This window comes from Lepus europaeus, chromosome 6 (assembly GCF_033115175.1).
Source record: "Lepus europaeus isolate LE1 chromosome 6, mLepTim1.pri, whole genome shotgun sequence".
NCBI lineage: Eukaryota > Metazoa > Chordata > Mammalia > Lagomorpha > Leporidae > Lepus > Lepus europaeus.
This window is the reverse complement of record NC_084832.1, coordinates 67,621,448-67,648,971: the sequence shown is the minus strand read 5'-3', so window position 1 is coordinate 67,648,971 and position 27,524 is coordinate 67,621,448. Positions and strand designations below refer to the sequence as shown.

General features: G+C 38.5%; 1 protein-coding gene across 1 annotated transcript in view; it reads left to right on the top strand.

The window, feature by feature from the left end:
- COG6 (component of oligomeric golgi complex 6) overlaps positions 1-27,524 on the top strand; it is a 105,385-nt gene that overhangs the window by 52,556 nt on the left and 25,305 nt on the right. Inside the window, exons 14-17 of the mRNA XM_062195357.1 lie at positions 22,649-22,780; positions 23,442-23,609; positions 25,750-25,857; positions 26,909-26,962. Of these exons, the coding sequence (XP_062051341.1) occupies positions 22,649-22,780; positions 23,442-23,609; positions 25,750-25,857; positions 26,909-26,962 (462 nt within the window). The remainder of the gene's footprint in view (positions 1-22,648; positions 22,781-23,441; positions 23,610-25,749; positions 25,858-26,908; positions 26,963-27,524) is intronic.

The following is a 27,524-nucleotide window of genomic DNA, read 5'->3' as shown; positions in this document are numbered from 1 at the left end:
AAAAAAAAAAAAAAAAAAAAAAAAGAATGTGAAAAAAGAATTTTAGTAAGGTAGTTGGTGAACAGATCGATATACAAAAATAGTTAATTTGGGGCCGGTGCTTTGGCACAGCGGGTTAATGCCCTGGCCTGAAGTGCCAGCATCCCATATGGGCACCGGTTCTAGTCCTGGCTGCTCCTCTTCCAATCCAGCTCTCTGCTATGGCCTGGGAAATCAGTGGAAGATGGCCCAAATCCTTGGGCCCCTGCACCCGCATGGGAGACCAGGAAGAAACTCCTGGCTCCTGGCTTCAGATTGGCTCAGCTCTGGCTGTTGCAGCCATATGGGAAGTGAACCAGCTGATGGAAGACCTCTTTCTCTGTTTCTACCTCTCTCTGTAACTCTGTCTTTCAAATAAATAAAATGAATCTTTAAAAAAATAAAACAAAAATAGTTAATTTTCCTATATCTCACCTCATGAGAAGCTCAATATAAACTAGTTACCTGAGTGGTTGATTCAGTTCATTTTCTCCTAAGCCTCTATTCCATCTTTATCTTGCTGCTGCCTGTAATCTTTTGCAACCGTGTCATCTTATCATACTTGGTAGAACCACCCTGTATTACTTCAATTTTAATGTTTCCTTTCCATACCCTGACTGCTGAGTGCTGCTAAAGAAAATTGTATGACCATGCAGACTGAAGTCACTAAAACCTGCTAGCTGCAGTAGCAGCAGAGGCCCCCATGATATCCAGCAAGTGTAATGTGTCCTTAGATAGCCATTCACCTTGCTTTCACCCATTCCCTCAGATCTGCCATCCCACTTTCTACCAAAAGTGCCCATGCTTGCTGAGACTGGTAACAGACATTTAAAAAAATCTTTGACAATATAATGAATAAAAAGTGGTATCTTACTGTTTTTCCTCATTTGGATTTCTGTGATTTTAGTGAGCATGAACACCTTGAGATATGTTTGTTGTCTGTGAATTGCATGTTCAAGTACTTTACCATTTTCCTACTGCATTGGCCTTATTGCTGATTTCTAATATTCTTTATACATTAAAAATATTAGACATATAACAAAAATTTTCTTCATGTTTATCATTTGCCTTTTAAGTAGTTCTGTTTTCTGATACATCAGCTTCTCATTTTGGCACAGCAAAATCCAAAGGTTTTTCTCCTTGTAGTTTCTCCCTTTGGAGCATGCCCAACTTGGAGACTTTCCCTCAAGAAAATGCATTTAGAATGTAACCTGCTGAAGTCAACATATATTAGTGGGAAAATAATGAATTATTTAATATATGTAGCTTTATATTTGTAGATATTTCTATGGTTTTATTCGTACATCATGTTTTTAATCTACCTGCAATTTATTTATGTCCAAGCTGGAAATCTAGGATTTTATTTTATTTCATTTTGCTAGGTGGTTGTCTGTTTTATTTTACTCCCCAAAATGTTAGATTCCTGTATGGTTTTTACTCATGGAAAAGTTAAAATGTAATTTTCAAGAATATAGAAAAATATAGTATCAGCTTTTCAGAATAGTATGTACTAGTTAAAACTTTCAACAAAAACTGGGCAAATAATTATAATTTGAATATATCAACCACTAATACTGCAACTTATGTGATTTTGCAGGAGTGAATGGGTTCCTATCAGTATTGTTGCTACTTTTGTTTTCATTACTTTTTTTTTTTAAATTTAACTTTTATTTAATGAATATAAATTTCCAAAGTACAGCTTATGGGTTAAAATGGCTTCCCCCTCCCAAAACTTCCCTCCCACCCACAACCCACCCCTTTCCTGCTCCCTCTTCCCTTCCAATCACATCATGATTCATTTTCAATTCTCTTTATATACAGAAGATCACTTTAGTATATATTAGGTAACGATTTCAACAGTTTGCCCCCATATAGCAACACAAAATGAAAAAAAATACTGTTGGAGTACTAGTTATAACATTAAATAAGAGTGTACAGCATTAAAGACAGAGATCCTACATAATATTTTTTTTAAAAAAATAATTTTCTATGCCATTTCCAATTTAACACCAGGTTTTTTTTTTTTTTTCATTTCCAATTATCTTTATATACGGAAGATCGATTCAGTATATAATTAGTAAAGATCTCATCAGTTTGTACCCACGCAGAAACACAAAGTGTAAAAATACTGTTTCAGTACTAGTTATAGCATCACTGCACATTAGACAACACATTAAGGACAGATCCCACATGGGATGTAAGTACACAGTGACTTCTGTTGCTGACTTAACAATTTGACACTCCTGTTCATGGTGTCAGTAATCTCCCTAGGCTCTAGTCATGAGTTGCCAGGGCTATGGAAGCCTTTAGAGTTTGCTGACTTTGATATTATTCCGATAGGGTCATAGTCAAAGTGGAAGTTCTCTCCTCCCTTCAGAGAAAGGTACCTCCTTTGATGGCCCCGTTCTTTCCACTGGGATCTCACTCGCAGAGATCTTTCATTTAGGTCTTCTTTTTTTTTTTTTTTTCTTTTCCATGGTATCTTGGCTTTCCATGCCTACAATACTCTCATGGGCTCTTCAGCCAGATCCGAATGCCTTAAGGGCTGATTCTGAGGCCAGAGTGTTGTTTAGGACGTCTGCCATTCTATGAGTCTGCTGTGTATCCCACTTCCCATGTTGGATCTTTCTCTCGCTTTTTGATTCTATCAGTTAGTATTAGCAGACACTTGTCTTGTTTGTGTGATCCCTATGATTCTTTGACCTATTAGAGCCATCGATTGTGAGCTGAAATTGATCACTTGGACTAGTAAGATGGCATTGGTACATGCCACCTTGATGGGATTGTATTGGAATCCCCTGGCACATTTCTAACTCCATCATTTGGGGCAAGTCTGATTGTGCATGTCCCAAATTGTACATCTCCTCCCTCTCTTTTTCCACTCTTAAATTTAACAGGGATCACTTTTCAGTTAAAATTTAAACACCTAAGAATAATTGTGTGTTAATTACAGAGTTCAACCATTAGCACTAGAACAACAACAACAACAACAACAACAAATACTAAAAAGGATAAAGTATTACATTGTACATCTAGAGGAGTCAGGACAAGAGCTGATCAGGTCATTGTTTCTTATAGTGTCCATTTCACTTCAACAGGTTTCCCCTTTGGTGCTCAGTTGTCGCCGATCAGGGAAAACAAATGAAATTTGTCTCTTGGGACTGGCTTAATTCACTCAGCATGATGTTTTCCAGATTGCTCCATCTTGTTGCAAATGACTGGGTTTCATTGTTCCTTACTGCTGTATAATATTCTATGGAGTACATGTCCCATAATTTCTTTATCCAGTCTACTGTTGATGGGCATTTGGGTTGGTTCCAGGTCTTAGTGAATCCATCTGGTCCTGGGCTTTTCTTTGTTGGGAGGGCCTTTATTACTGTTTCAATTTCTGTGTCAGTTATGGGTCTGTTTAGGTTTTATATGTCTTCCTGGCTCAATTTAGGGAGGTTGTATGTGTCCAAGAATCTGTCCATTTCTGATAGATTTCCCTGTTTGCTAGCATACAAGTCCTTGTAGTAATTTCTGATGATTCTTTTTATTTCTGTGGTGTCTGTTGTTACGTTTCCATTTTCATCTCTGATCCTATTGATTTGGGTCTTTTCTCTTCTTTTTTTAGTGAGTTGGGCCAATGGAGTGTCAATTTTGTTTATTTTTTCAAAAAACCAGCTCCTTGTTTGGCTGATTTTTTGTAATGTTTTTTTGGATTCAATCCTGTTGATTTCTTCTCTGATTTTAATTATTTCTCTTCTCCTACTGGGTTTGGGTTTGGTTTGCTGCAGATTTTCTAGATCCTTGAGATGACTTGAAAGCTCATCTATTTGGTGCCTTTCCAATTTCTTGATGTAGGCACCTATTGATATAAACTTTCCTCTTAACACTGCTTTTGTTGTATCCCATAGGTTTTGGTATGTTGTGCTGTTATCCTCATTTACTTCCAGAAAATTTTTGATTTCTCTTTTAATTTCTTCTATGACCCATTGTTCATTCAGGAGCATGTTGTTCAATCTCCATGTGTTTGCACATGCTCTAGGGATTCCCGAGTTGCTGATTTCCAATTTCATTCCTTTGTGGTCTGAGAAGCTGCATGGTATGATTCTAATTCTTTTGAATTTGCTGAGACTTGCTTTATGGCCTAGTAAGTGGTCAATCCTAGAGAAGGTTCCATGTACTGCTGAGAAGAATGTAAAATCTTTAGATGTAGGATTCAAAGTTCTGTAGATATGTTAGATCCATTTGGGCTGTAGTGTCATTTAAATCTACTGTCTCCTTGTTGATCTTCTGTCCTGTTGATCTGTCTATCTCTGAGGGTGGAGTATTGAAGTCCCCCAGTACTGTTGTATTGGGGTCTAAGTCTCCCTTTAAGTCCCTTAACAAGTCTTTTAAATAAGCTGGTGCCCTGTAATTAGGTGCATATACATTGTTAATCGTTATATCTTCCTGTTGAATGGATCCCTTAATCATTAAATAGTGCCGCTCTTTGTCTCTCCTAACAGTTTTTGTGGTAAAGTTTATGTTGTCCGATATTAAGATGGCTACGCCCGCTCTTTTTTCATTTCTGTTGGCATGGTATATATTTTTCCAGCCTTTCACTTTCAGTCTGTATGCATCATTGTTGGAAAGATGAGTTTCTTGTAAGCAGCAAAAAGATGGGTTTTGTTCCTTAACCCAATCAGCCAATCGGTGTCTTTTAACTGGACAGTTCAAGCCATTAACATTCAATGTGACTATTGAGAAGGAGTAACTTTGCCCTGTCATTTGCCAAAGATTTTTTCTTATATATGGTTTGAGACTCCTGTGATCTTTTGCTGTGAGGTTTCCTTCCTTTATCTTCTTTCATATTGGTTACTGTGTTTCTGTATGTAAGACATCTTTAAGCATCTTTTTCAGGGCTGGACGAGTGGCGACAAATTCTTTCAGTTTCTGTTTGCTGTGAAAGGTCTTTATTTCACCTTCATTCACAAATGAGAGCTTTGCAGGATATAATATTCTGGGCTGGCAGTTTTTCTCTCTTAGCACCTGGGCTATATCTCGCCATTCTCTCCTGGCTTGTAGGGTTTCTGATGAGAAGTCAGCTCTGAGTCTAATTGGAGAACCTCTGAGAGTAATCTGGCGTTTCTCTCTTGCACATTTTAGGATCTTTTCTTTGTGTTTCACTGAGGTGAGTTTGATTACGACATGTCGTGGTGAGGATCTCTTTTTGATCATGTTTATTAGGGGTTCTATGAGCTTCTTGTACTAGGATGTCTCTGTCCTTCTCCAAACCTGGGAAATTTTCTGCTAGTATCTCACTAAAAAGGCCTTCTCATCCTTTCTCCCTCTCCATGCCTTCAGGAACTCCTAGAACCCGAATGTTGGGTTTTTTAATAGTATCCTGTAGATTCCTGACAGTATTTTTTAGATTTCTGATTTCTTCTTATTTTCTTTGATTTGACTGTTTCCTTTCCTGTTCTCTGTCTTCTAAGTCTGATATTCTCTCTTCTGCTTCATCCATTCTGTTTTTAAGGCTCTCTAATGTGTTTGTCATTTGATCTATTGTGTTCTTCATTTCATTGTGGTTTTTTGTCACTATCACAGTTTCATGTTCTACTAGTTGTTTCATTTCATTTTGAATCCTCCTTAATATTTTATTTTCACGAGAGAGATTTTCTATCTTGTCCGTTAAGGATTTCTGTAGTTCAAGAATTTGTTTTTGAGAACTTCTTAATGTTCTTATCAGTTTTTTGAGATCCGCTTCTTGTATTTCCTCTATCTCATCATCTTCATAATCTTGGATTGGGGTGTCTTGTTCATTTGGGGGTATCATAGTGTCTTCCTTGCTCTTGTTACCTTGGTTTCTATGTTTGTTGTTTGGTATGTTGGAGGTAATTTATGGTTTTTTTTTTTTTTTTTGGCTGTCGTGTTTTTTTTCTCGTTATACTATGCCTCTAAGTGGGCTGTCTGCTTTGATGGATCCTTAGAGGCTGTGATGGGTGTGGCCAGAGAGCTCCGCTTGATTCTTCAGGTTTAAGGCTGTGCAAAAAGCGACTCACCCAGATTGTTCTCTCCGTTGCTCCTTGCTGGATTGTTCTCTCTCTCTCTCTCTCTCTTTTTTTTTTTTTTTTTTTTTTTTTTGGACTCAGTTGGGAAGTTATTCAGTACAGGTGAGTGGAATTGAGTGTAGTTGAAATCTGGCCTCTCTGAGTATTCGTTTGATCTACCCCTGGGACCACACAAAGAGTTTATGCAGCCCTCAATGTGTTCTCAAGTTTCACCAAAGTTCCAAGTTACTGAGTTTGTGAACTCCTTGGTGGCGCTTTAGATATGTAAAATGGTGCCTGCTCTTTGTTTTGCTCTGTGAGTGAATAGAGAGGCCTCTGCTTCCCCCCACCCCCCCCCCCCCAATGTCTTGGGTTTCTGACGCCTTTGTCTTACCTCCCGCTCGTTCCCGCACTGGCGAGATTCTGCGGCTCGTCTCCCGCGGTTGGGTTTCTACGTGGTGGGCTCCCTGTAGGTTCTCTGTGTCACATCCACTAGATCCGGAAGCGTTTCCTCTGCAGTTTTTTTCTTGAATCTTTTCCTGAGGCTACAGTAATTCCACTTTTATGAAACTGTATTTTCCCAAACTACGGCGCACGTCCTCACTATCCGCCATCTTGGCTCCACCCCTGTTTTCATTACTTAATAATTATACCCTGTTCTATTTTTCTCAGATGTGAGTTGGACCATTTTTAGGGATATTTTAACATTAAATTGAGTTAGGATTATTATACTCTCTACAACTTATATTTTGCTCATATCTATAACCATTTCAGGTTTCTTTCAAGAATATCACATTCATAAAATTTTAATGATCCATATTTTACTTTAATTATATCCTTTCCTTATCATCTTGTAAAAATTTCTTTTCCTCTAAAAAGATTTTAGCCTTTTGAAGAAAGCTACACATTTTGCAAATGGTCTTCATTAACAGAGCTCCCATGTGGAAATTTTTGTTAATAGAACTATAAGGGAATAATAGAATTGTTAGGACGAATAGCTAAAAGAAGATCCAGGCAGTGAAAAACTTTTTTGTTTTCTTTTTTTTTTTTAAAGATTTATTTATTTATTTGAATTACACAGAGATACAAGGAGAGGCAGAGAGAGAGAGAGAGAGAGAGAGAGAGAGAGAGAGAGAGAGAGAGAGAGAGAGAAAGAGGTCTTCCATCCGCTGGTTCACTCTCCAATTTGCTGGCACAGCCGGAGCTGTGCCTGTTCGAAGCCAGAAGCCAAGAGCTTCCTCCGGGTCTCTCACATGGGTGCAAGGGCCCAAGGACTTGAGCCATCTTCCACTGCTTTCCCAGGCCATAGCAGAGAGCTGGATAGGAAGTAGAGCAGCTGGGACTCGAACTGGCACCCATATAGGATGCTGGCACTGCAGGCGGCAGCTTTACCCACTGCACCACAGTGCCAGCCCTCAAAACTTTTTTCATATGATTACTTTTGTGTATTTAAAAAGACATATTTGGTAACTAATTCTTTATCTGGTATGGAAAGAAAGAAAATTCAAGGACATCATTTTATTGAAAGATGCACCTTTTCTGTAGCAAAACAGTTGGAAGTACTTGAGTATTCAAGTATGTGTACTCCTTTCCTTTCCAGCTCTCCTAAAACATTGATAACTGCAAATTGAGAGAAATTTAGAGAATAGGCATTCATCCTGCAAAAGCCACAATACTATATTACTTAACCTGGACATTGTCTGAAATTCTTTTCACTATGACAATTGTACCATTCTAACTTAAAAGGATATGCTTTGCCATAAATGAAACCCATATAAAATTAATAGTAGTTGGGATTGATTTGCCCAATTCTCTTGAGAAAAAAATCCTGAATGATCTTATAAGTAAATTGTAAGTTTGGCCGGCGCCGCGGCTCACTAGGCTAATCCTCCACCTTGCAGTGCCGGCACACCGGGTTCTAGTCCCGGTCGGGGCACCGATCCTGTCCCGGTTGCCCCTCTTCCAGGCCAGCTCTCTGCTGTGGCCAGGGAGTGCAGTGGAGGATGGCCCAAGTGCTTGGGCCCTGCACCCCATGGGAGACCAGGAGAAGCACCTGGCTCCTGCCATCGGATCAGGCCGCGGCGGCCATTGGAGGGTGAACCAACGGCAAAAGGAAGACCTTTCTCTCTGTCTCTCTCTCTCTCACTGTCCACTCTGCCTGTCAAAAAAAAAAATTGTAAGTTAAATTCTACCTGAAGCTTATTGTTGAGAATCTTTTTGGTACTCAGGGTGCTGTATGTGGGTCTGCATCATGACCATTACCTGGAAACTTATTAGACATGCATATCTCAGGCTACACTCCAGCCCTACTGAATCAGAATATACATTTTTATGAGGTTCCCAGGACATTCATGTGCTCATCAATGTTTGAGGAAGTTCTGTTCTAAATGAATAGTTTCATTCCTTACAGAATTTTTATGTCAGGAAAAACAAACAAAAATGTTTTTTTTTTTTTCCCAACTGGAATTACTTTAAAATGACTTAAATATTACTTTGCACTCTTATGTTAGATAATTTTATTGATGTAAAAACGTTAATGCCACTTACTTTCAATTACTAGGACATATATATTTAAATAGAGCAAAAAGATGAGGAAATCAGTTTAAAAATACAGAGTTGTTTTGGCTGGTTGGTTTTTGCATTTATATTTGGAATGCAAATGGGTGAGGGCCCTTTCAAGAGGCTACAGGACAGAAAATTGGAGAATATTAAATGGAAGATATTTTAAAGGATAAAACTAAAGTTGGCAGTGGAATGAATTGAAGTGGTGGAATCAGCTTTTGGAATTCAGGGAATTGAAGTGAAAATATTATCTATGAAAATCAAAATAAACACAGTTTGGTGTTGTAGTTAAAAGCTTGACATTGAGTCAGACTGATTGAGTGAAAATCCACATTCTGCCCCTTCTGAGAAGGGTAGAACATTTGGCATGTTATTTGATCTGTCTCTGCTTTAGTTAACTCATATATAAAATTTGATATGATCTGAATATTACTTCTCCATCTCTTTAATCTTATTTCTGTAGAATGAAGATAATGTTTACCTTAGCCTCATTAGGATTAAATAAACTATGTGCATAAAGTGCTTGGTATGGTTTTAAGATTATTTTTCACATTATAAAATAATCTGTTAATTTAGAAAATGGAAAATAAGGAAGGTTAAAAACTAATAAGAGGTACTACTTAGTATTTTTAATATTTCAGTCTTTTTATGTGCATGTACACATACCTGTAGATAATTAATTTTGCAGTAAAATTTTGAATCCTGCATTTTTCATTTAATGTTTTGTGAGGGCTTAGTAAATATTATTTTCCTTTCATATATACTTTGCATACAACTTTTTTCTCTTTTTCTTTTTTATAAAGTTGTATTTATTTGAAGGAGTTAGAGAGAAGGGAGACAGATGGGGAAGAGGGAGGGAAGGAGGGAGAGGGAGAGAGAAATTGAGAAAGAGAGAGAAAGAGAGAGAGAGAGGTCTTTCATCCTCTGGTTCACTACCCAAATGGCTGCAGAGGCTGGGGCTGGGCCAGGCTGAAACCAGGAGTCAAAAACTTCTGGGCCGACGCTATGGCTCAGTAGGTTAATCCTCCATCTGCAGTGCCAGCATCCCATATGGGTGCCAGATCTAGTCTCGGCTGCCCCTCTTCCAATCCAGCTCTCTGTTATGGCCTGGGAAAGCAGTAGAAGATAGCCCAAGTGCTTGGGCCCTTGCACCTGCATGGGAGACCAGGAAGAAGCACCTGACTCCTGGTTTTGGATTGGCGCAGCTCCAGCTGTTTTGGCTATCTGGTGAGTGATCTAACAGAAGAAACCTTTCTCTCTGTCTTTCCCTCTCACTGTCTGTAACTCTACATCTCAAATAAATAAAATCTTTTTGAAAAAAGAGCTTCTTCTAGTCTCACACATGGGTGGCAGGGGCCCAAGTAATTGTACCACCTTCCACTGCTTTTTCCTGGGCCATTAGTAGGGAGCTGGAATAGAAATGGAGTACCTGGGACTCAACCAGCTCCCATATGATATGCTGACACTACAGGCGGTGGCTTTACCTGTTACATCATAATGCCAGGCTCCTGCAAAAATCTTTACTATTGCCCTCATGGATCCCATTCCCCTTGCAGAAAAGACAGCTTTGTATGAATTATTTTGATTCATATTCTGCATGTAATAGCATTAGTAATGCAAAAATATTCCTCATAATATTATTTTTTTTTCAATTTTTATTAAACTTTTATTTAATGAATATAAATTTCCAAAGTATAGCTTATGGGTTACAATGGCTTCCCCCCTCCCATAACTTCCCTCCCGCCCGCAACCCTCCCCCCTCCCGCTCCCTTTCCCCTTCCATTCATGTAAAGATTCATTTTCAATTCTCTTTGTATACAGAAGATCAATTTAGTATATATTAGGTAAAGATTTCAACATTTTGCCCATATAGCAACATCAAGTGAAAAAACTACCATTGGATTACTAATTATAGCATTAAATAGCAATGTACAGCACATTAAAGACAGAGATCCTACATAATTTTTTTTTTCAAAATAATTTTCTATGCCATTTCCATTTTAACACCAGGTTGTTTTTTTTTTTTTCATTTCCAATTCTCTTTATATACAGAAGATCACTTCAGTATATAATTAGCAAAGACCTCATCAGTCTGCGCCCACACAGAAACGCAAAGTATAAAAATACTGTTTCAGTACCAGTCATAGCATCACTTGGCTTTAGACGACACATTAGGGACAGATCCCACATGGGGTGTAAGTACACAGTGACTCCTGTTGCTGACTTAACAATTTGACACTCCTGTTCATGGCGTCAGTAATCTCCCTAGGCTCTAGTCATGAGTTGCCAGGGCTATGGAAGCCTTTAGAGTTCGCTGACTTTGGTCTTACTCCGATAGGGTCATAGTCAAAGTGGAGGTTCTCTCCTCCCTTCGGAGAAGGGTACCTCCTTCTTTGATGGCCCCGTTCTTTCCACTGGGATCTCACTCACAGAGATCATTCATTTAGGTCTTTTTTTTTTTTTCCATGATATCTTGGCTTTCCATGCCTGCTATACTCTCATGGGCTCTTCCGCCAGATCTGAATGCCTTGAGGGCTGATTCTGAGGCCGGAGTGTTGTTTAGGACATCTGCCATCCTATGAGTCTGCTGTGTATCCCACTTCCCATGTTGGATCTTTCTCTCCCTTTTTGATTCTATCAGTTAGTATTAGCAGATACTTGTCTTGTTTGTGTGATCTCTTTGACTCTTAGACCTATCAGAGCTATCAATTGTGAGCTGAAATTGATCACTTGGACTAGTGCGATGGCATTGGTACATGCCATCTTGATGGAATTGTGTTGGAATCCCCTGCACATTTCTAACTCGACCATTTGCGGCCAGTCCGATTGAGCATGTTCCAAATTGTTCATCTCCTCCCTCTCTTTTTCCACTCTTAGATTTAACAGGGATCACTTTTCAGTTAAAATTTAAACACCTGAGAATAATTGTGTGTTAATTACTGAGTTCAACCAATAGTACTAGAACAACAACAACAACAACAAATACTAAAAAGGATAAAGTATTACATTGTACATCTAAAGTCAGGACAGGAGCTGATCAGTTCATTGTTGCTTATAGTGTCCATTTCACTTAACAGGTTTCCTCTTTGGCGCTCAGTTGTCATCGATCAGGGAAAACAAATGATATTTTTCTCTTTGGGACTGGCTTAATTCACTCAGCATGATGTTTTCCAGATTGCTCCATCTTGTTGCAAATGACTGGGTTTCATTGTTTCTTACTGCTGTATAGTATTCTATGGAGTACATGTCCCATAATTTCTTTATCCAGTCTACTGTTGATGGGCATTTGGGTTGGTTCCAGGTCTTAGCTATTGTGAATTGAGCTGCAATAAACATTAATGTGCAGATGGCTTTTTTATTTGCCAAATTAAATTCCTTTGGGTAAATTCCAAGGAGTGGGATGGCTGGGTTGTATGGTAGGGTTATGTTCAGGTTTCTGAGGAATCTCCAGACAGACTTCCATAGTGGTTTAACCAGTTTGCATTCCCACCAACAGTGGGTTAGTGTCCCTTTTTCCCCACATCCTCTCCAGCATCTGTTGTTGGTAGATTTCTGAATGTGAGCTATTCTCACCGGGGTGAGATGGAACCTCATTGTGGTTTTGATTTGCATTTCTCTGATTGCTAGTGATCTTGAACATTTTTTCATGTGTCTGTTGGCCATTTGGATTTCCTCTTTCGAAAAATGTCTATTGAGGTCCTTGGCCCATCTCTTCAGTGGGTTGTTTGTTTTGTTGTTGTGGATTTTCTTGATTTCTTTGTAGATTCTGGTTATCAATCCTTTATCTGTAGTATAGTTTGCGAATATTTTTTCCCATTCTGTTGGTTGCCTCTTCACTTTCCTGACTGTTTCTTTTGAAGTACAGAAACTTCTCAATTTGATGCAATCCCAAATGTTAATTTTGGTTTTGACTGCCTGTGCTGTTGGAGTATTTTCCAGGAAGTCTTTGCCTGTGCCTATATCTTGCAGGGTTTCTCCAATGCTCTCTAATAATTTGATGGTTTCGGGTCGTAGATTTAAGTCTTTAATCTATGTTGAGTGAATTTTTGTGTAAGGTGATAGGTATGGGTCTTGCTTCAAGCTTCTGCATGTGGAAATCCAATTTTTCCAGCACCATTTATTGAATAGACTGTCCTTATTCCAGGGATTAGATTTGGATCTTTGGTCAAATATAAGTTGGCTGTAGATGTTTGGATTGATTTCTGGTGTTTCTATTCTGTTCCATTGGTCAATCCATCTGTTTCTGTACCAGTACCATGCTGTTTTGATAACAACTGCCCTGTAGTATGTCCTAAAATCAGGTATTGTGATTCCTCCGGCTTTGTTTTTGTTGTACAGGATTGCTTTGGCTATTCGAGGTCTTCTGTGTCTCCATATGAATTTCAGCATCTTTTTTTCTAGATCTGAGAAGAAGGTCTTCGGGATCTTGATGGGTATTGCATTGAATGTATAAATTGCTTTTGGGAGGATAGACATTTTGATGATATTGATTCTTCCAATCCATGAGCATGGAAGATTTCTCCATTTTTTGGTATCCTCTTCTATTTCTTTCTGTAAGGTTTTGTAGTTTTCATCGTAGAGATCTTTAACGTCTTTGGTTAAGTTTATTCCAAGGTATTTGATTGTTTTTGTAGCTATTGTGAATGGGATTGATTTTAGAAGTTCTTCCTCAGCCGTGGCATTGCCTGTGTATACAAAGGCTGTTGATTTTTGTGGATTGATTTTATATCCTGCTACCTTGCCAAACTCTTCGATGAGTTCCAGCAGTCTCTTAGTAGAGTTCTTTGGGTCCCCTAAATAAAGAATCATATCATCTGCAAAGAGGGATAGTTTGAGTTCGTCCTTCCCAATTTGTATCCCTTTAATTTCTTTTTCTTGCCTAATAGCTCTGGCCAAAACTTCCAGAACTATATTGAATAGCAGTGGTGAGAGAGGGCATCCCTGTCTGGTACCAGATTTCAGTGGAAATGCTTCCAACTTTTCCCCATTCAATAGGATGTTGGCCGTGGGTTTTTCATATATTGCTTTGATTGTATTAAGGAATGTTCCTTCCATACCCAGTTTGCTTAGAGTTTTCATCATGAAAGGGTGTTGTATTTTATCAAATGCTTTCTCTGCGTCTATTGAGAGAATCATATGGTTTTTCTTCTGTAGTCTGTTAATGTAGTGTATTACGTTGATTGTTTTGCGAATGTTGAACCATCCTGCATACCGGGGATGAATCCCACTTGGTCTGGGTGGATGATCTTTCTGATGTGTTGTTGCATTCTATTGGCCAGAATTTTATTGAGGATTTTTGCATCTATGTTCATCAGGGATATTGGTCTGTAATTCTCTTTCAATGTTGCGTCTCTTTCTGGCTTAGGAATTAAAGTGATGGTGGCTTCATAGAAAGAATTTGGGAGGATTCCCTCTTTTTCAATTGCTCTGAATAGTTTGAGAAGAATTGGAGTTAGTTCTTCTCTAAATGTCTGGTAGAACTCAGCAGTGAATCCATCTGGCCCTGGGCTTTTCTTTGTTGGGAGGGCCTTTATTACTGTTTCAATTTCTGTGTCAGTTATGGGTCTGTTTAGGTTTTCTATGTCTTCCTGGCTCAATTTAGGGAGGTTGTATGTGTCCAAGAATCTGTCCATTTCTGATAGATTTCCCTGTTTGCTGGCATACAAGTCCTTGTAGTAATTTCTGATGATTCTTTTTATTTCTGTGGCGTCTGTTGTTACGTTTCCCATTTCCTCTCTGATCCTATTGATTTGGGTCTTTTCTCTTCTTTTTTTAGTGAGTTGGGCCAATGGAGTGTCAATTTTGTTTATTTTTTCAAAAAACCAGCTCCTTGTTTGGCTGATTTTTTGTAATGTTTTTTTGGATTCAATCCTGTTGATTTCTTCTCTGATTTTAATTATTTCTCTTCTCCTACTGGGTTTGGGTTTGGTTTGCTGCAGATTTTCTAGATCCTTGAGATGACTTGAAAGCTCATCTATTTGGTGCCTTTCCAATTTCTTGATGTAGGCACCTATTGATATAAACTTTCCTCTTAACACTGCTTTTGTTGTATCCCATAGGTTTTGGTATGTTGTGCTGTTATCCTCATTTACTTCCAGAAAATTTTTGATTTCTCTTTTAATTTCTTCTATGACCCGTTGTTCATTTAGGAGCATGTTGTTCAATCTCCATGTGTTTACACGTGCTCTAGGGATTCCCGAGTTGCCAATTTCCAATTTCATTCCTTTGTGGTCTGAGAAGCTGCATGGTATGATTCTAATTCTTTTGAATTTGCTGAGACTTGCTTTATGGCCTAGTATGTGGTCAATCCTAGAGAGGGTTCCATGTACTGCTGAGAAGAATGTAAAGTCCTTAGATGTAGGATGAAATGTTCTGTAGATGTCTGTTAGATCCATTTGGGCTATAGTGTCATTTAAATCTACTGTCTCCTTGTTGATCTTCTGTCCTGTTGATCTGTCTATCTCTGAGAGTGGAGTATTGAAGTCCCCCAGTACTATTGTATTGGGGTCTAAGTCTCCCTTTAAGTCCCTTAACAAGTCTTTTAAATAAGCTGGTGCCCTGTAATTAGGTGCATATACGTTGATAATCGTTATATCTTCCTATTGAATGGATCCCTTAATCATTAAATAGTGCCCCTCTTTGTCTCTCCTAACAGTTTTTGTGGTAAAGTTTATGTTGTCCGATATTAAGATGGCTACGCCCGCTCTCTTTTCATTTCTGTTGGCGTGGTATATCTTTTTCCAGCCTTTCACTCTCAGCTTGTATGGATCATTGTTGGATAGATGGGTTTCTTGTAAGCAGCAAAAGGATGGGTTTTGTTCCTTAACCCAATCAGCCAATCGGTGTCTTTTAACTGGACAGTTCAAGCCATTAACATTCAATGTGACTATTGAGAAGGAGTAACTTTGCCCTGCCATTTGCCAAAGATTTTTTCTTATATCTGGTTTGAGATTCCTGTGATCTTTTGCTTTGAGGTTTCCTTCCTTTACCTTCTTTCATATTGGTGACCGTGTTTCTGTGTTTCTGTATGTAACACATCTTTAAGCATCTTTTTCAGGGCTGGACGAGTGGCGACAAATTCTTTCAGTTTCTGTTTGCTGTGAAAGGTCTTAATTTCACCTTCATTCACAAATGAGAGCTTTGCAGGATATAATATTCTGGGCTGGCAGTTTTTCTCTCTTAGTACCTGGGCTATATCTCGCCATTCTCTCCTGGCTTGTAGGGTTTCTGAAGAGAAGTCAGCTGTGAGTCTAATTGGAGATCCTCTGAGAGTAATCTGGCGTTTCTCTCTTGCACATTTTAGGATCTTTTCTTTGTGTTTCACTGTGGTGAGTTTGATTACGACGTGTCGTGGTGAGGATCTCTTTTGATCATGTTTATTAGGGGTTCTCTGAGCTTCCTGTACTAGGATGTCTCTGTCCTTCTCCAAACTTGGGAAATTTTCTGCTAGTATCTCACTAAAAAGGCCTTCTAATCCTTTCTCCCTTTCCATGCCTTCAGGAACTCCTAGAACCCGAATGTTGGGTTTTTTAATAGTATCCTGTAGATTCCTGACAGTATTTTTTAGATTTCTGATTTCTTCTTCTTTTCTTTGATTTGACTGTTTCCTTTCCTGTTCTCTGTCTTCTAATTCCGATATTCTCTCTTCTGCTTCATCCATTCTGTTTTTAAGGCTCTCTAATGTGTTTGCCATTTGATCTATTGAGTTCTTCATTTCATTGAGGTTTTTTTTCACTATCGCAGTTTCCTGTTCCACTAGTTGTTTCATTTCATTTTGATTCCTCCTTAATATTTCATTTTCACGAGAGAGATTTTCTATCTTGTCCATTAAGGATTTCTGTAGTTCAAGAATTTGTTTTTGAGAACTTCTTAATGTTCTTATGAATTTTTTGAAATCTGCTTCTTGCATTTGCTCTATCTCTTCATCTTCATAATCTTGCATTGGCGCGTCTTGTTCACTTGGGGGCGTCATAGTGCCTTCCTTGTTCTTGGTACCTCCGCTTCTATGTTTCTTGCTTGGCATGTTAGAGATAATTTGTGGTGTTTTTGTTTTTGTTTTTTTTCTCTCGTTATACTATGCCTCTAAGTGAGCTGTCTGTTTTGTTGGAGCCTTAGGGGCTGTGATGGGTGTGGCCAGAGAGCTATGCTTGTTTCTTGAGGTTTAAGGCTGTGTAAAGAGCGACTCTCCCAGATTATTTGCTCCTTGCTGGGACGCTCTCTCTCTCTCTCTCTCTCTCTTTTTTTTTTTTTTTTTTGACTCAGTTGGGAGTGGAGTTGAGGGTAGTTGAAATCTGGCCTCTCTGAGTATTCGTTTGATCTACCCCTGGGACCATACACAGAGTTTATGCAGCCCTCAATGTGTTCTCCAGTTTCGCTAAAGATACTGAGTTTGGCTGAGCTTTACATATGTAAAATCGCGGTGCTCTTTGTTTTGCTTGGTGAGTGAAGGGAGAGGCCTCTGTTCCCCCTCCCCCCAATGTCTCGGACTTCTCAGGTCTTTGTCTTTCTTACCCTCCTCCGTTCCCGCGCTGGCGAGATTCTGTGGCTCTGGCTCCTCTCCCGCCGCTGCCGCTCGGCTCGTCTTGGTTGGTTTTCCACGCGGTGGGTTCCCTGTAAGTCCTCTGTGTCTCATCCACAAGATCCGGAAGCGTTTCCTCTGCAGTTTTTTTCTTGAGTCTTTTCCTGAGGCTACAGTAATTCCACTTTTATGAAAGTTTATTTTCCCAAACTAAGGCACACGTCCTCACTATCCGCCATCTTGGCTCCGCCCCCTCCTCATAATATTATTAAAACATGCTTATTGTCCAGTACCTTATTAAGAAATGTGTTGTTTAGTTCCTTGGTATTTCAAAACAGTTTATTAGAATATACTATATTGTTGATTGTGTATGTGTTTTTTTACAGATTTTATTTATTTATTTGAAAGGTAGCAATAGAGATAGAAGGAGAGAAAGAGAGAAAGGTCTTCCAACCACTGGTTCACTCTTCAAATGGCTGCAACTGCCAGAGATGTGCCAATCCAAAGCCAGGAGCCAGAAGCTTCTTCCAGGTCTCCTACATGGATGCATGGGCCTAAGCACTTGGGCCATCTTCCACTGCTTTCCCAGGCCAAAGAAGAGAGCTGGATTGGAAGAGGAGCAGCTGGGACTAGAACTAGGGTACCCATATAGGATGCCGGTGCTGCAGGCAGAGTCTTAGCTCACTATACCACAGCGCTGGCCCCTGTATGTGTATGTGTTTTATATCTTAATTATGTTTAAGAGACTTAAATGTAAGGGACATTTTAGTTAATGTTTTTTCATTAATTGAAGTCTATAATGTGAAAATACTGTGGAAGATAGAGTAAATAAAATCTATCCCTAAAATAAGGAATTTACATTCTAATTGTCCTCTCACAACATATTTTAATAATCTTGTCCTGTGATTTTAAAAGACAACAACTGGCTGGTGTTGTGGCACAGCAGGTTAACACCCTGGCCTGAAGCGCCAGCATCCCATATGGGCACCAGTTCTAGTCCTGGCTGCTCCTTTTCCAATTCAACTCTCTGCTATGGCCTGGGAAATCAGTGGAAGATGGCCCAAGTCCTTGGGCCCCTGCACCCCCATGGGAGACCCGGAAGAAGCTCCTGGCTCCTGGCTTCGGATTGGCTCAGCTCTGGCCGTTGCGGCCATCTGGGGAGTGAACCAGCTGATGGAAGACCTCTTTCTCTGTCTCTACCTCTCTCTGTAACTCTGTCTTTCAAATAAATAAAATGAATTTTTTTTAAAAAAAGACAACAAAAAGAAAAACAAAGGTGTTTGCTCATCATCCCTAAGAGAAAACATGTTTTGAATATGTCCAGCAATTGTATCCGTTCATTAGTATTAACTTGTTTGACATTAGTGGCCCACATTTACTTTTTAATTAATTTATTTTTTTAGAAACCTTTTATTTAATGATTACAAATTTTGAAATATAGTGATTCTTCCCACAATACCCACCCTCCCACCACCACTCCCACCTATTTCTTCCTCCCTCTCCAATTCCCAGCCCCATTCTCCATTAAGATTCATATTCAATTAACTTTATATGCAGAAGACCAACTCTATACTAAGTAAAGATTTCAGCAATTTGCACGCGCACACACACACACAATATAAAAAACGGTTTGAGAACAAGTTTTATAGTTAAATCTTATAGTACAACTCATTGAGGACAGAGGACCTCCATGGAGAGTAAGTGAACAGTGAATCCTGTTGTTAATTTAACAATTAACATTTTTTTGTATGATGTCAGTGATCACCCAAGTATCTTGATATGAGCTGCCAAGGCTATGGAAGCCTTTTGAGACCATAGTCTCTGTCAGTATTTAGAAAAAGCCATCCAAAGTGGAAGTTCTCTGCTTCCTTCAGAAAAAAGTACATCCTTATTTGATGGCCTCTTCTTTCCACTGGGGTCCAACGCACAGAGATCCTTCATGTAGGATTTTTTTTTTTTTCCCACAGTGTCTTGGCTTCCCATGCCTGAAATGTTCTCATGGGCTTTTCAGCCAGACCAGAATGCTTTAAGGGCTGATTCTGAAGTCAGAATGCAATTTAGAGTGATTGTCATTTTATGAGTCTTCTGTGTGAACTGCTTCTCATGTTGGAACATTCTCTCCTTTTTAATTCTATTGTTATCACCAGTCATTGATTGCTTTAGCTATTCAAGATCTCCTGTGTTTCAAACTGAATTTCTGCATAATTTTTCTAGATCTGAGAACACTGTCTTTGGTATTTTGATTGGTATTGCATTGAATCTGTAAATTGCTTTTGGAAGAATGGACATTTTGATGATACTGATTCTTCCAATCAATGAACATGGAAGTTTTCTCCATTTTTTTGCATCTTCTTCTATTTCTTTAATTTTTCATAACTCTCATCATAGAGATCTTTGACTTTGTTGGTTAAATTCTTCCATGGTATTTGAATTTTTTTTGTAGCTGTTGTGAGTGGGATTGATCTTAGAAGTTCTTTCTCAGCCATAGCATTGTCTATGTATACAAAGGATGTTGCTTTTATTTTTCATTATTTTTTATGGATGTGTAGTACTTAATAATGTGTATGTATGTATATGTATAAGTGTGTGTGTGTATGCATGTGAGTATATGTGTTATCACATTTTCCTTATCCAGTCATTCGTTGATGAACAGCTGGGTTGATTCCATATATTAGGTATTGTGAATTGAGTGGCAGTAAACACGGGGGGGGGTACAAAACACTCTTTCATATGTTGATTTCATTTCCCTTGGGTAAATTCCCAGGAGTGTGATGGGTGGATCTATGGTAGATCTATATCAGATTCCTGAGCTTCATCTCCATACTGTCTTCCACAATGGCTATGCTTGTTTATATTCCTGCCAACAGTGGATTAAAGTACCCCCTCACCAAGTCCTCACCAGCATTTATTGTTTGTTGATTTCTGTATGAGAGCCATTCTCTTTTTATTATAACTGGCCTATAGTATGTCTTGAAATCTAATATTGTGATTTTTCTGGCTGTTTTTATTGTACAATATTGCTTTAGCTATCTGGAGTCTCTTGTGTTTCCATATAAATTTTAGCAACCTTTTTTTCCTAGATCTGAGAAGAATGTGCTTGTTTTTGTGATTGGGATCACATTGAATCTGTAAATTGCTTTTGAAATTAGTAGTGATGGGCATTTTGATCATAGTGATTTTTCCAATCCACAAAGATGAAAGATTTTTTCTATTTGTGTCTTCCTCTATTTCTTCTCTTTAATGTTTTGCAATTTTCATCATAGAGATTTCTCATGTCCTTGGATAAATGTATTTCAAGTTATATAAATGTTTTGGTAGCTATTGTGAATGGGATTTATCCTAGAAGTTCTTTCTCAGCCATGGCATTGTCCGTGTATATAACAGCTATTGATTATTGTGTGTTCTAGAGAATCTTGTGTTGTTGATTTCCTGCTTCATTCCATTGTGATCAGAGAAGATTCATGATATATGATTTTGATTTTTTTGAATTTACTGAGACTTGCTTTATGGCCTAGAATATGGTCTATCCTAAAGAAAGTTCCATGCACTGATGAGAAGAATGTGTATTCTGCAATTGTGGCATGAAAATTTCCGTGGAACTTAACTAACTATAGTTAAGTTCATTTGATCCATTTGGTCCATAGTTTTGATTAACTCTGTTGTTTCTTTGTTGATTTCTATCTAGTTCATCTGTCTGTTGATGAAAGTGGGGTGTGAAATCCCCCATTACTGTTGTTTTGGCGTCTGTGTCTTCCTTTAGATCTATTAACATTTCTTTTAAATAGGCACCCTGGCATCGGTTGCATTTATTATAGTTACATCTTAATGTTCAATTGATCCCTTTCATTCTTAAACTATATCTTTGTGGCTTAATGGAGTGTGTCTGTTCTTTCAGTGAATATCTAGTAGCCTGTGCTGGGTTTGGCTCTGGAGCTCTAAGTAGTACTCCAGGGTGGAGCAGTTAATCATGGTGATACCCAAGTTGGGCCTGGTTGATCTCCATTGTCAGCAGTTAAGAGGGTATGATTACATCTGTTGGTGTCATCATACCGTCATCTCCTCTCTTCCAAGGTGATCGATGCCCTAGGTCAGCTCACATTGGGCACAATACTCAATCTGGCTGCCAATGAACCACACAAAGGAACTATGCTGTCCTTGTTTGGACATGGAAATCACTACAATGACCCACTCCAGGCAGTCAGGGAGCTCTGAGCCTTTCGTGCTGCACACAGTGATTGGCAGAGACCCACCTACACCCTGTGCCCTATCATGCAGTTACAGAGTTCCCACAGTCTTAGCATTCAAGACTCCCATAGTCCTGGGGTACGGAGGATCTGTTCCACCCTACTAGCTTATTCCATTCACAGAGAGGCAGAGACATATCCAGAGCCAGCTGCCTGTGGGTGCTCTGCCTTGGCAGTTTGAGCCTCAGATCCTGTGATATATTGAGAGGCTGGGAACACCTCACAGTCCTGCATTTGTGCTCAACCCCCTGTCAGTCTTATGAGCCAGACTCAAAATCAGTAGGGTAAGCAGATTTTTCCTTCTGTTAAAATCCCTGGATCACACATGTGCACAAGAGCCTCTGCGCTCACTACTAATTTCAAAATGAGCTGCTGCAGCTGCTCCTGATGTTAATATGGCACCTTCTCCCAGCTGGTTGCAGGGTGCTGTTGCTGGGGGTGAGGGGAGAGAAACATGCCCTTTTATTGCAGGGCTAGGTGAGTAACCTGTACCACTATGGTTTCCAGGCCAGGCTCAAAGGCAGTGTCCCCTATCAGGCTTTCCCTCTGGCTATATAGCCATTGGCTTGGGCTACTGTATTCTGCTCTCACCTCACTCTCCAAAGTTGGCACTTTCTTCAGCTCTCAGCTGTGGGGCTCGTAATGTAATACCATTTTGGGGGAAAATTTTCAAAATCTGTTGCCTATGGAAGAGCCTCCTGAGCCTTTTTCAGGGTGCTTTTGAAAGCTTGTTTCCTGGGCCTGTAACCTACAAGGCTGCTTCAAATAGTTTGTGTTAAAATTGAATCAGCTTTAGTGCAAAAATTTTGAAATTCTCTCATAGTTTTTTAAATAATACGTATTTTCCATGAACTTTTTGGAAGCCCTTCATCTCATGTTGAACCAAGAGCTCTGAGATTTGGGCCTGATAGTAGGTGATATTTCTCAATTATATTATAGTTGTGATAGTGTATGACTAAAGTTAAAAAACAAAACAGTATGTTATTTCATATATACACCAAAATATTGTACAATTCAAATGAACACTAACTTTTTTCATCAGTTTTTAAATTTTAGAATATAATGTTACATATTAATTTTGAGATAATCTGACAAAGAACTTTTGTGTCAAGTCACTTCATTTGCTGAGTAGTATAATTCAGAAAAAGCTGTTGATAAATTATGGGTTTTTAATATGTCAGCCAGTGCTTTGTATTTACAAAATATTGTTTTTGCTGTGAACAGTCATGCATGTGCATGTTAAAATTTAGTGGAAAATATAAGAATGTATAAACCATTCTCTATTTTAGGTTGAACTCCCACCACCTGATCTTGGACCAAGTTCTGCATTAAATCAGACACTCATGTTGCTGCGTGAAGTTTTGGCATCTCATGATTCTTCAGTTGTCCCTTTAGATGCTCGCCAAGCAGATTTTGTGCAAGTATGCTGGAAATTCATATAAGTGGTTGTGTTTTGTCCTTCTAATGTATATTCTGTTAAGATGCTGACATTCTGTGGCCCATATATTTTTACAGTTTCTTTCCTGTTGTTGATTTTCTTTCAAGTAATAAACCAATTCTCTTAATTAAGAACATTGATTCAGTGATGCTCATTTGTTAAACTACATGGTTATTATATCATTTAATATTTTCCTGTGTGCTTCTACAGATTGATTCCCTTACAGTTAGTTTGGTATTAGTTCTGAAGTGCCATTAACCCAGGACCAGATTGCTAGTTAGCAAATATTAAGGATGGCGCTGTGACATAGCAGATTAAAGCCCTGGCCTGGGGCACCAGCATCCCATATGGGCACCGGTTCTAGTTCCAGCTGCTCCTCTTCCAATCCAGCTCTCTGCTATGACCTGGGATAGCAGTGGAGGATGGCCCAAGTCCTTGGGCCCCTGTACCCGCAAGTGAGACCCAGAAGAAGCTCCTGGCTCCAGACTTCAGATCAGCGCCACTCTGGCTTTGAGGCCAATTGGGGAGTGAACCAGCTGATGGAAGACCTTTCTCTCGTTCTCTACCTCTCTCTGTAACTCTGTCTTTCAAATAAATAAAATAAATCTTTAAAAAATATGTTAATTTTTATTTTTCATTTATAGGTTTTATCATGTGTCTTGGATCCTCTCCTCCAGATGTGTACTGTATCAGCCAGCAATTTAGGCACAGCTGATATGGCCACTTTCATGGTCAATTCTCTGTATATGATGAAGACAACATTAGCTCTATTTGAGTTCACTGACAGACGTCTGGAAATGCTGCAGTTTCAGGTAAATTTTGCTACAGCATGACCATGGAGTGTGATGGAATCTTTTTTCCTATATGATAGCTTTAAATTATTGATTTTGGTTAACTTCATTGGCTTAATTTCTGTAAGTCCCTGGATGTAATCTGATTGAAACACATACACATATACACACACTTGATATTTTGGCTTTCATCTCTGGCAAAGTCAGAATGTAATGGTTCAGACCAAAGTATGAGATGGTAGAAGGAAGCTTTTCTGTTTAATTTGAACAGTTCTTCAATTCTATATGTGGCTTTCAGTTTCTGAACTGTGAATAATATGCAATATTTTTCAAGTTTGTAGCTAGTGCAGAATGTGTTACAGAGACAGATATATTTTTATCTATGTGTAAATTGGTGTTAGGCAAAACATTACAATTTGTTATCCCAATCACTCTTTCTATACACAAAATGGTATCACATAAGAGTCTGTGTAATGACTAAACCAAAGCCATTTATAAAATTTACCAGACACTTGGGTTTCAATTTTAGAGTGGTAATTGATATTAAAAACAACCTTTAGAACATTCCACATTATAACAGGTATATAAACAGTTTGATAGTGGGTACAGTAAATATTGATTTGTTGAGTTTGAGTTTTTTTGAGGAATGAGTTGTGATACATCACATTTTTGATATTTTCTAATTTTGAATTTCTTCTTTTAAAAGAATTTATAATAGTCATATTCATACTTTAACGTCATGTAATTATTGAGTTTGTTTTGAAAAGCCATAATGTTCTATACTCTCCACTCCAGTACTTCTCTCTAAAGAATCGCATCTTTCAGTTCTTATATTTGCTTCTTTTGTTATTTGTAACTCTAAATGTTTGTGTTTATTCCTATTTGTAGACTTTTTCAGTTTTAGATTTACTACATTAAATATGTACTCTGAATGATGAAAATTTACTTCATACACGAACAGGAATAAAGCCATATTTAGAACTTTAGCATTCTACCAAAGTAGTTACAATTTTTGGTTAGACCAAAAATTTAACACACTATTGTGTTAAATAAATATGACTGTGTAAAAACTAGTGAAGTTTGAGCTAAATAAGAAGAATTTATTAATTTTCCTTTCTTGAATAACTTTGTTTTCTGTGAAGGTACCATTTTTCTTTTAAAAAATAATTCTTTGTTTATTGCTAATTCAGACCCAACTCTCTGCCATTTCTCTAAATCTTTTCTTTTCGACAGGCAGAGTGGATAGTGAGAGAGAGAGACAGAGAGAAAGGTCTTCCTTTGCCATTGGTTCACCCTCCAATGGCCGCCGTGGCCGGCACGCTGCAGCCGGCACACCACGCTGATCCGAAGGCAGGAGCCAGGTGCTTCTCCTGGTCTCCCATGTGGGTGCAGGGCCCAAGGACTTGGGCCATCCTCCACTGCACTCCCAGGCCATAGCAGAGAGCTGGCCTGGAAGAGGGGCAACCGGGACAGAATCCAGTGCCCCGACCGGGACTAGAACCCGGTGTGCTGGCGCCGCAAGGTGGAGGATTAGCCTGTTGGGCCACGGCGCCGCCCTAAATCTTTTCTTAAAATGTCCAGCTGTTTATCAGTTTTCTTTATCACCAAATGCTTGCTTTTTTTAATTGTTCCATTGTCATTTTCTGTACTATACAAGCCAGGAGCTTGGAGAAAGAGGTCTTCCATTCTCTGGTTCATTCTCCAAATGGCTTCAATGGCCAGAACTAAGCTGATTCAAAGTCAGGAGCCTGGAGCCTCTTCCGAGACTCCAAAGTGCGTTCAGGGGCCCAAGCACTTGGGCCATCTGCTACTGCTTTCCCAGGCCATAGCAGAGAACTGAATCAGAAATGGTGCAGCTGAGACTAGAACCGGCGCCCATATGGGATGCCAGCACTGCAGGTGAGGGATTTACCCACTATGCCACAGTGCTAGCCTCCTCTCCTTGTTAACATTTTTGAAGTAAGACTTTCTCTTTCTCTTGTAGGGCTTCTTTGGGGGAAGAAAAAGCCTTTGTTTTGGAAGCCATCCCTGTGCTTCATAATCTGTGCCCATTCAGGGAACAAATTCAGATTGAAGGGCTACGACTCTAGGATAGTCTACTTCTATTCTCATCTGTGTATTCTCCTTTTAAAGTGTTTTCTTTCTTTGCGTTTTGTTGCAGATTGAAGCACATTTGGACACACTTATAAATGAGCAAGCTTCTTACGTTTTAACTAGAGTAGGCTTGAGTTACATCTATAACACTGTACAGCAACATAAACCTGAACAGGTAAGCTACATAGATGTTTGTAGTTCAAGAAATGTGCTAGTTTAGAGTATAGCTGCTAAGAGCTAGAATTTGGATTTGAATGTTGGCTATATCACTTATTAACTAATTTTTTTTTTTCCTGGGAAAGTATCTTTGTGTCTCTTTTCTCATCTCTGGATTGGGGTAATAATAGTATCTGAATAATCGGGTTGTTATGAAGATTAAGTGAGATAACTACATCAGAGTTCTTAAATGACCACCCTAGATATTCTAGAGTGTCCCAGAATGTTAACTGTTCTTTTTACTACCAATAGTTTTTGATTAAAAGTATACAAAAATTGGTGTCATAAAATATATAAATGATATTCATACTGGGAAATAATTTAGAATCCTACATCAGTACCAGTTTATTGAATGCATAGATTATTATATAAATATTAGTTATATTTTTTTAGGTTAGCAAATCAGGGTCCATTAATTTAGGAAAGTAATCACTTCTGGGGCTAACATGATCTTGCTTAATTATAGAACCCTAGGAGAAATAGATAATATACTATTGGGAACCCTAGAAAATAAAGTAAACTATCTTCCTTAAAAAAAAAAGTCTTCCAAGTTACATTAATCTGAACACTAATAGTTTAGGAGTTCTTAACATGAAACTCAAAAATCACAACTTTTCAGCGTTTTTTGTTTGGTTGGTTTTTGCCTCAGTAGTAGTCAGATTTCCACTTAAAGGAAGGAAAAACCAATTTTGCTGCCTTTCTGTACCTTCCTAAATAATCAACATGAAAATCTTAAGCATCCATATCTCATTGACATTTTCCAAATGCTTTATTGCCTTTTTCTCTTGTTCATGAGTAAATGTGAAGTATTGTTGTATTTCCCTTGCTAATAACCTCATTTGCTGCTTACTCTCTTCAACAGCTCATAGTGCTTACTCTTACTAAGGTTGAAGAGGTGACCCTAGACTTTGGAAATAAGCAAAGTAATTTTCCATATTTGGGCAATCTGTTAATGGACAAATGAAGTGAAATGCATATCCCTTCTTTATTTCTTTTTTATTTTTCAACAGGGCTGTTTAGCTAATTTGCCCAACCTAGACTCTGTAGCACTGAAGGCTGCAATGGTGAGTTTTTAAAACGTATTTCAATTTAATATTTTTATGGACCACTTATTTTTTTTCTACATGAATATTTTTTCTTGGTTGCTATTTTTTATCTCTTGATATCATATATTCACATTGGGCCCAATGGTAATCATTGAGCATGTATTCTTTTAACTAACAAGTCTAAGACTTATATTTACTGTAGCATTTCACTATATTCTGATGGTCTCATTGCTGTTTAGGATTTCTTCATTTTCAGAGTTTTTTCCTAATGTAATAGAGAATCAGAATGGATAGACATGAAGAAATTAGGGTATATATCATTATAAACTTGTATTGCCTTTATCCTTGATTTATAGTTCTTGACTTCTTCCTGAGATAACAACTGAAATTGGATTACAGTCTTAAAATAGTATATTGGTCTTGAGTGTGAGACTTGCTGCACCAACACTTCTTTTTCAATGATGAGTTTACACCTTCCTTTCTGCAACTGCACAATGATGTATAGCATGTTTCTGTGTCCTAAGTATGTATGTTGTATATATGTATGTGTATACCCATCCATTGTGTGACATTTAAATCA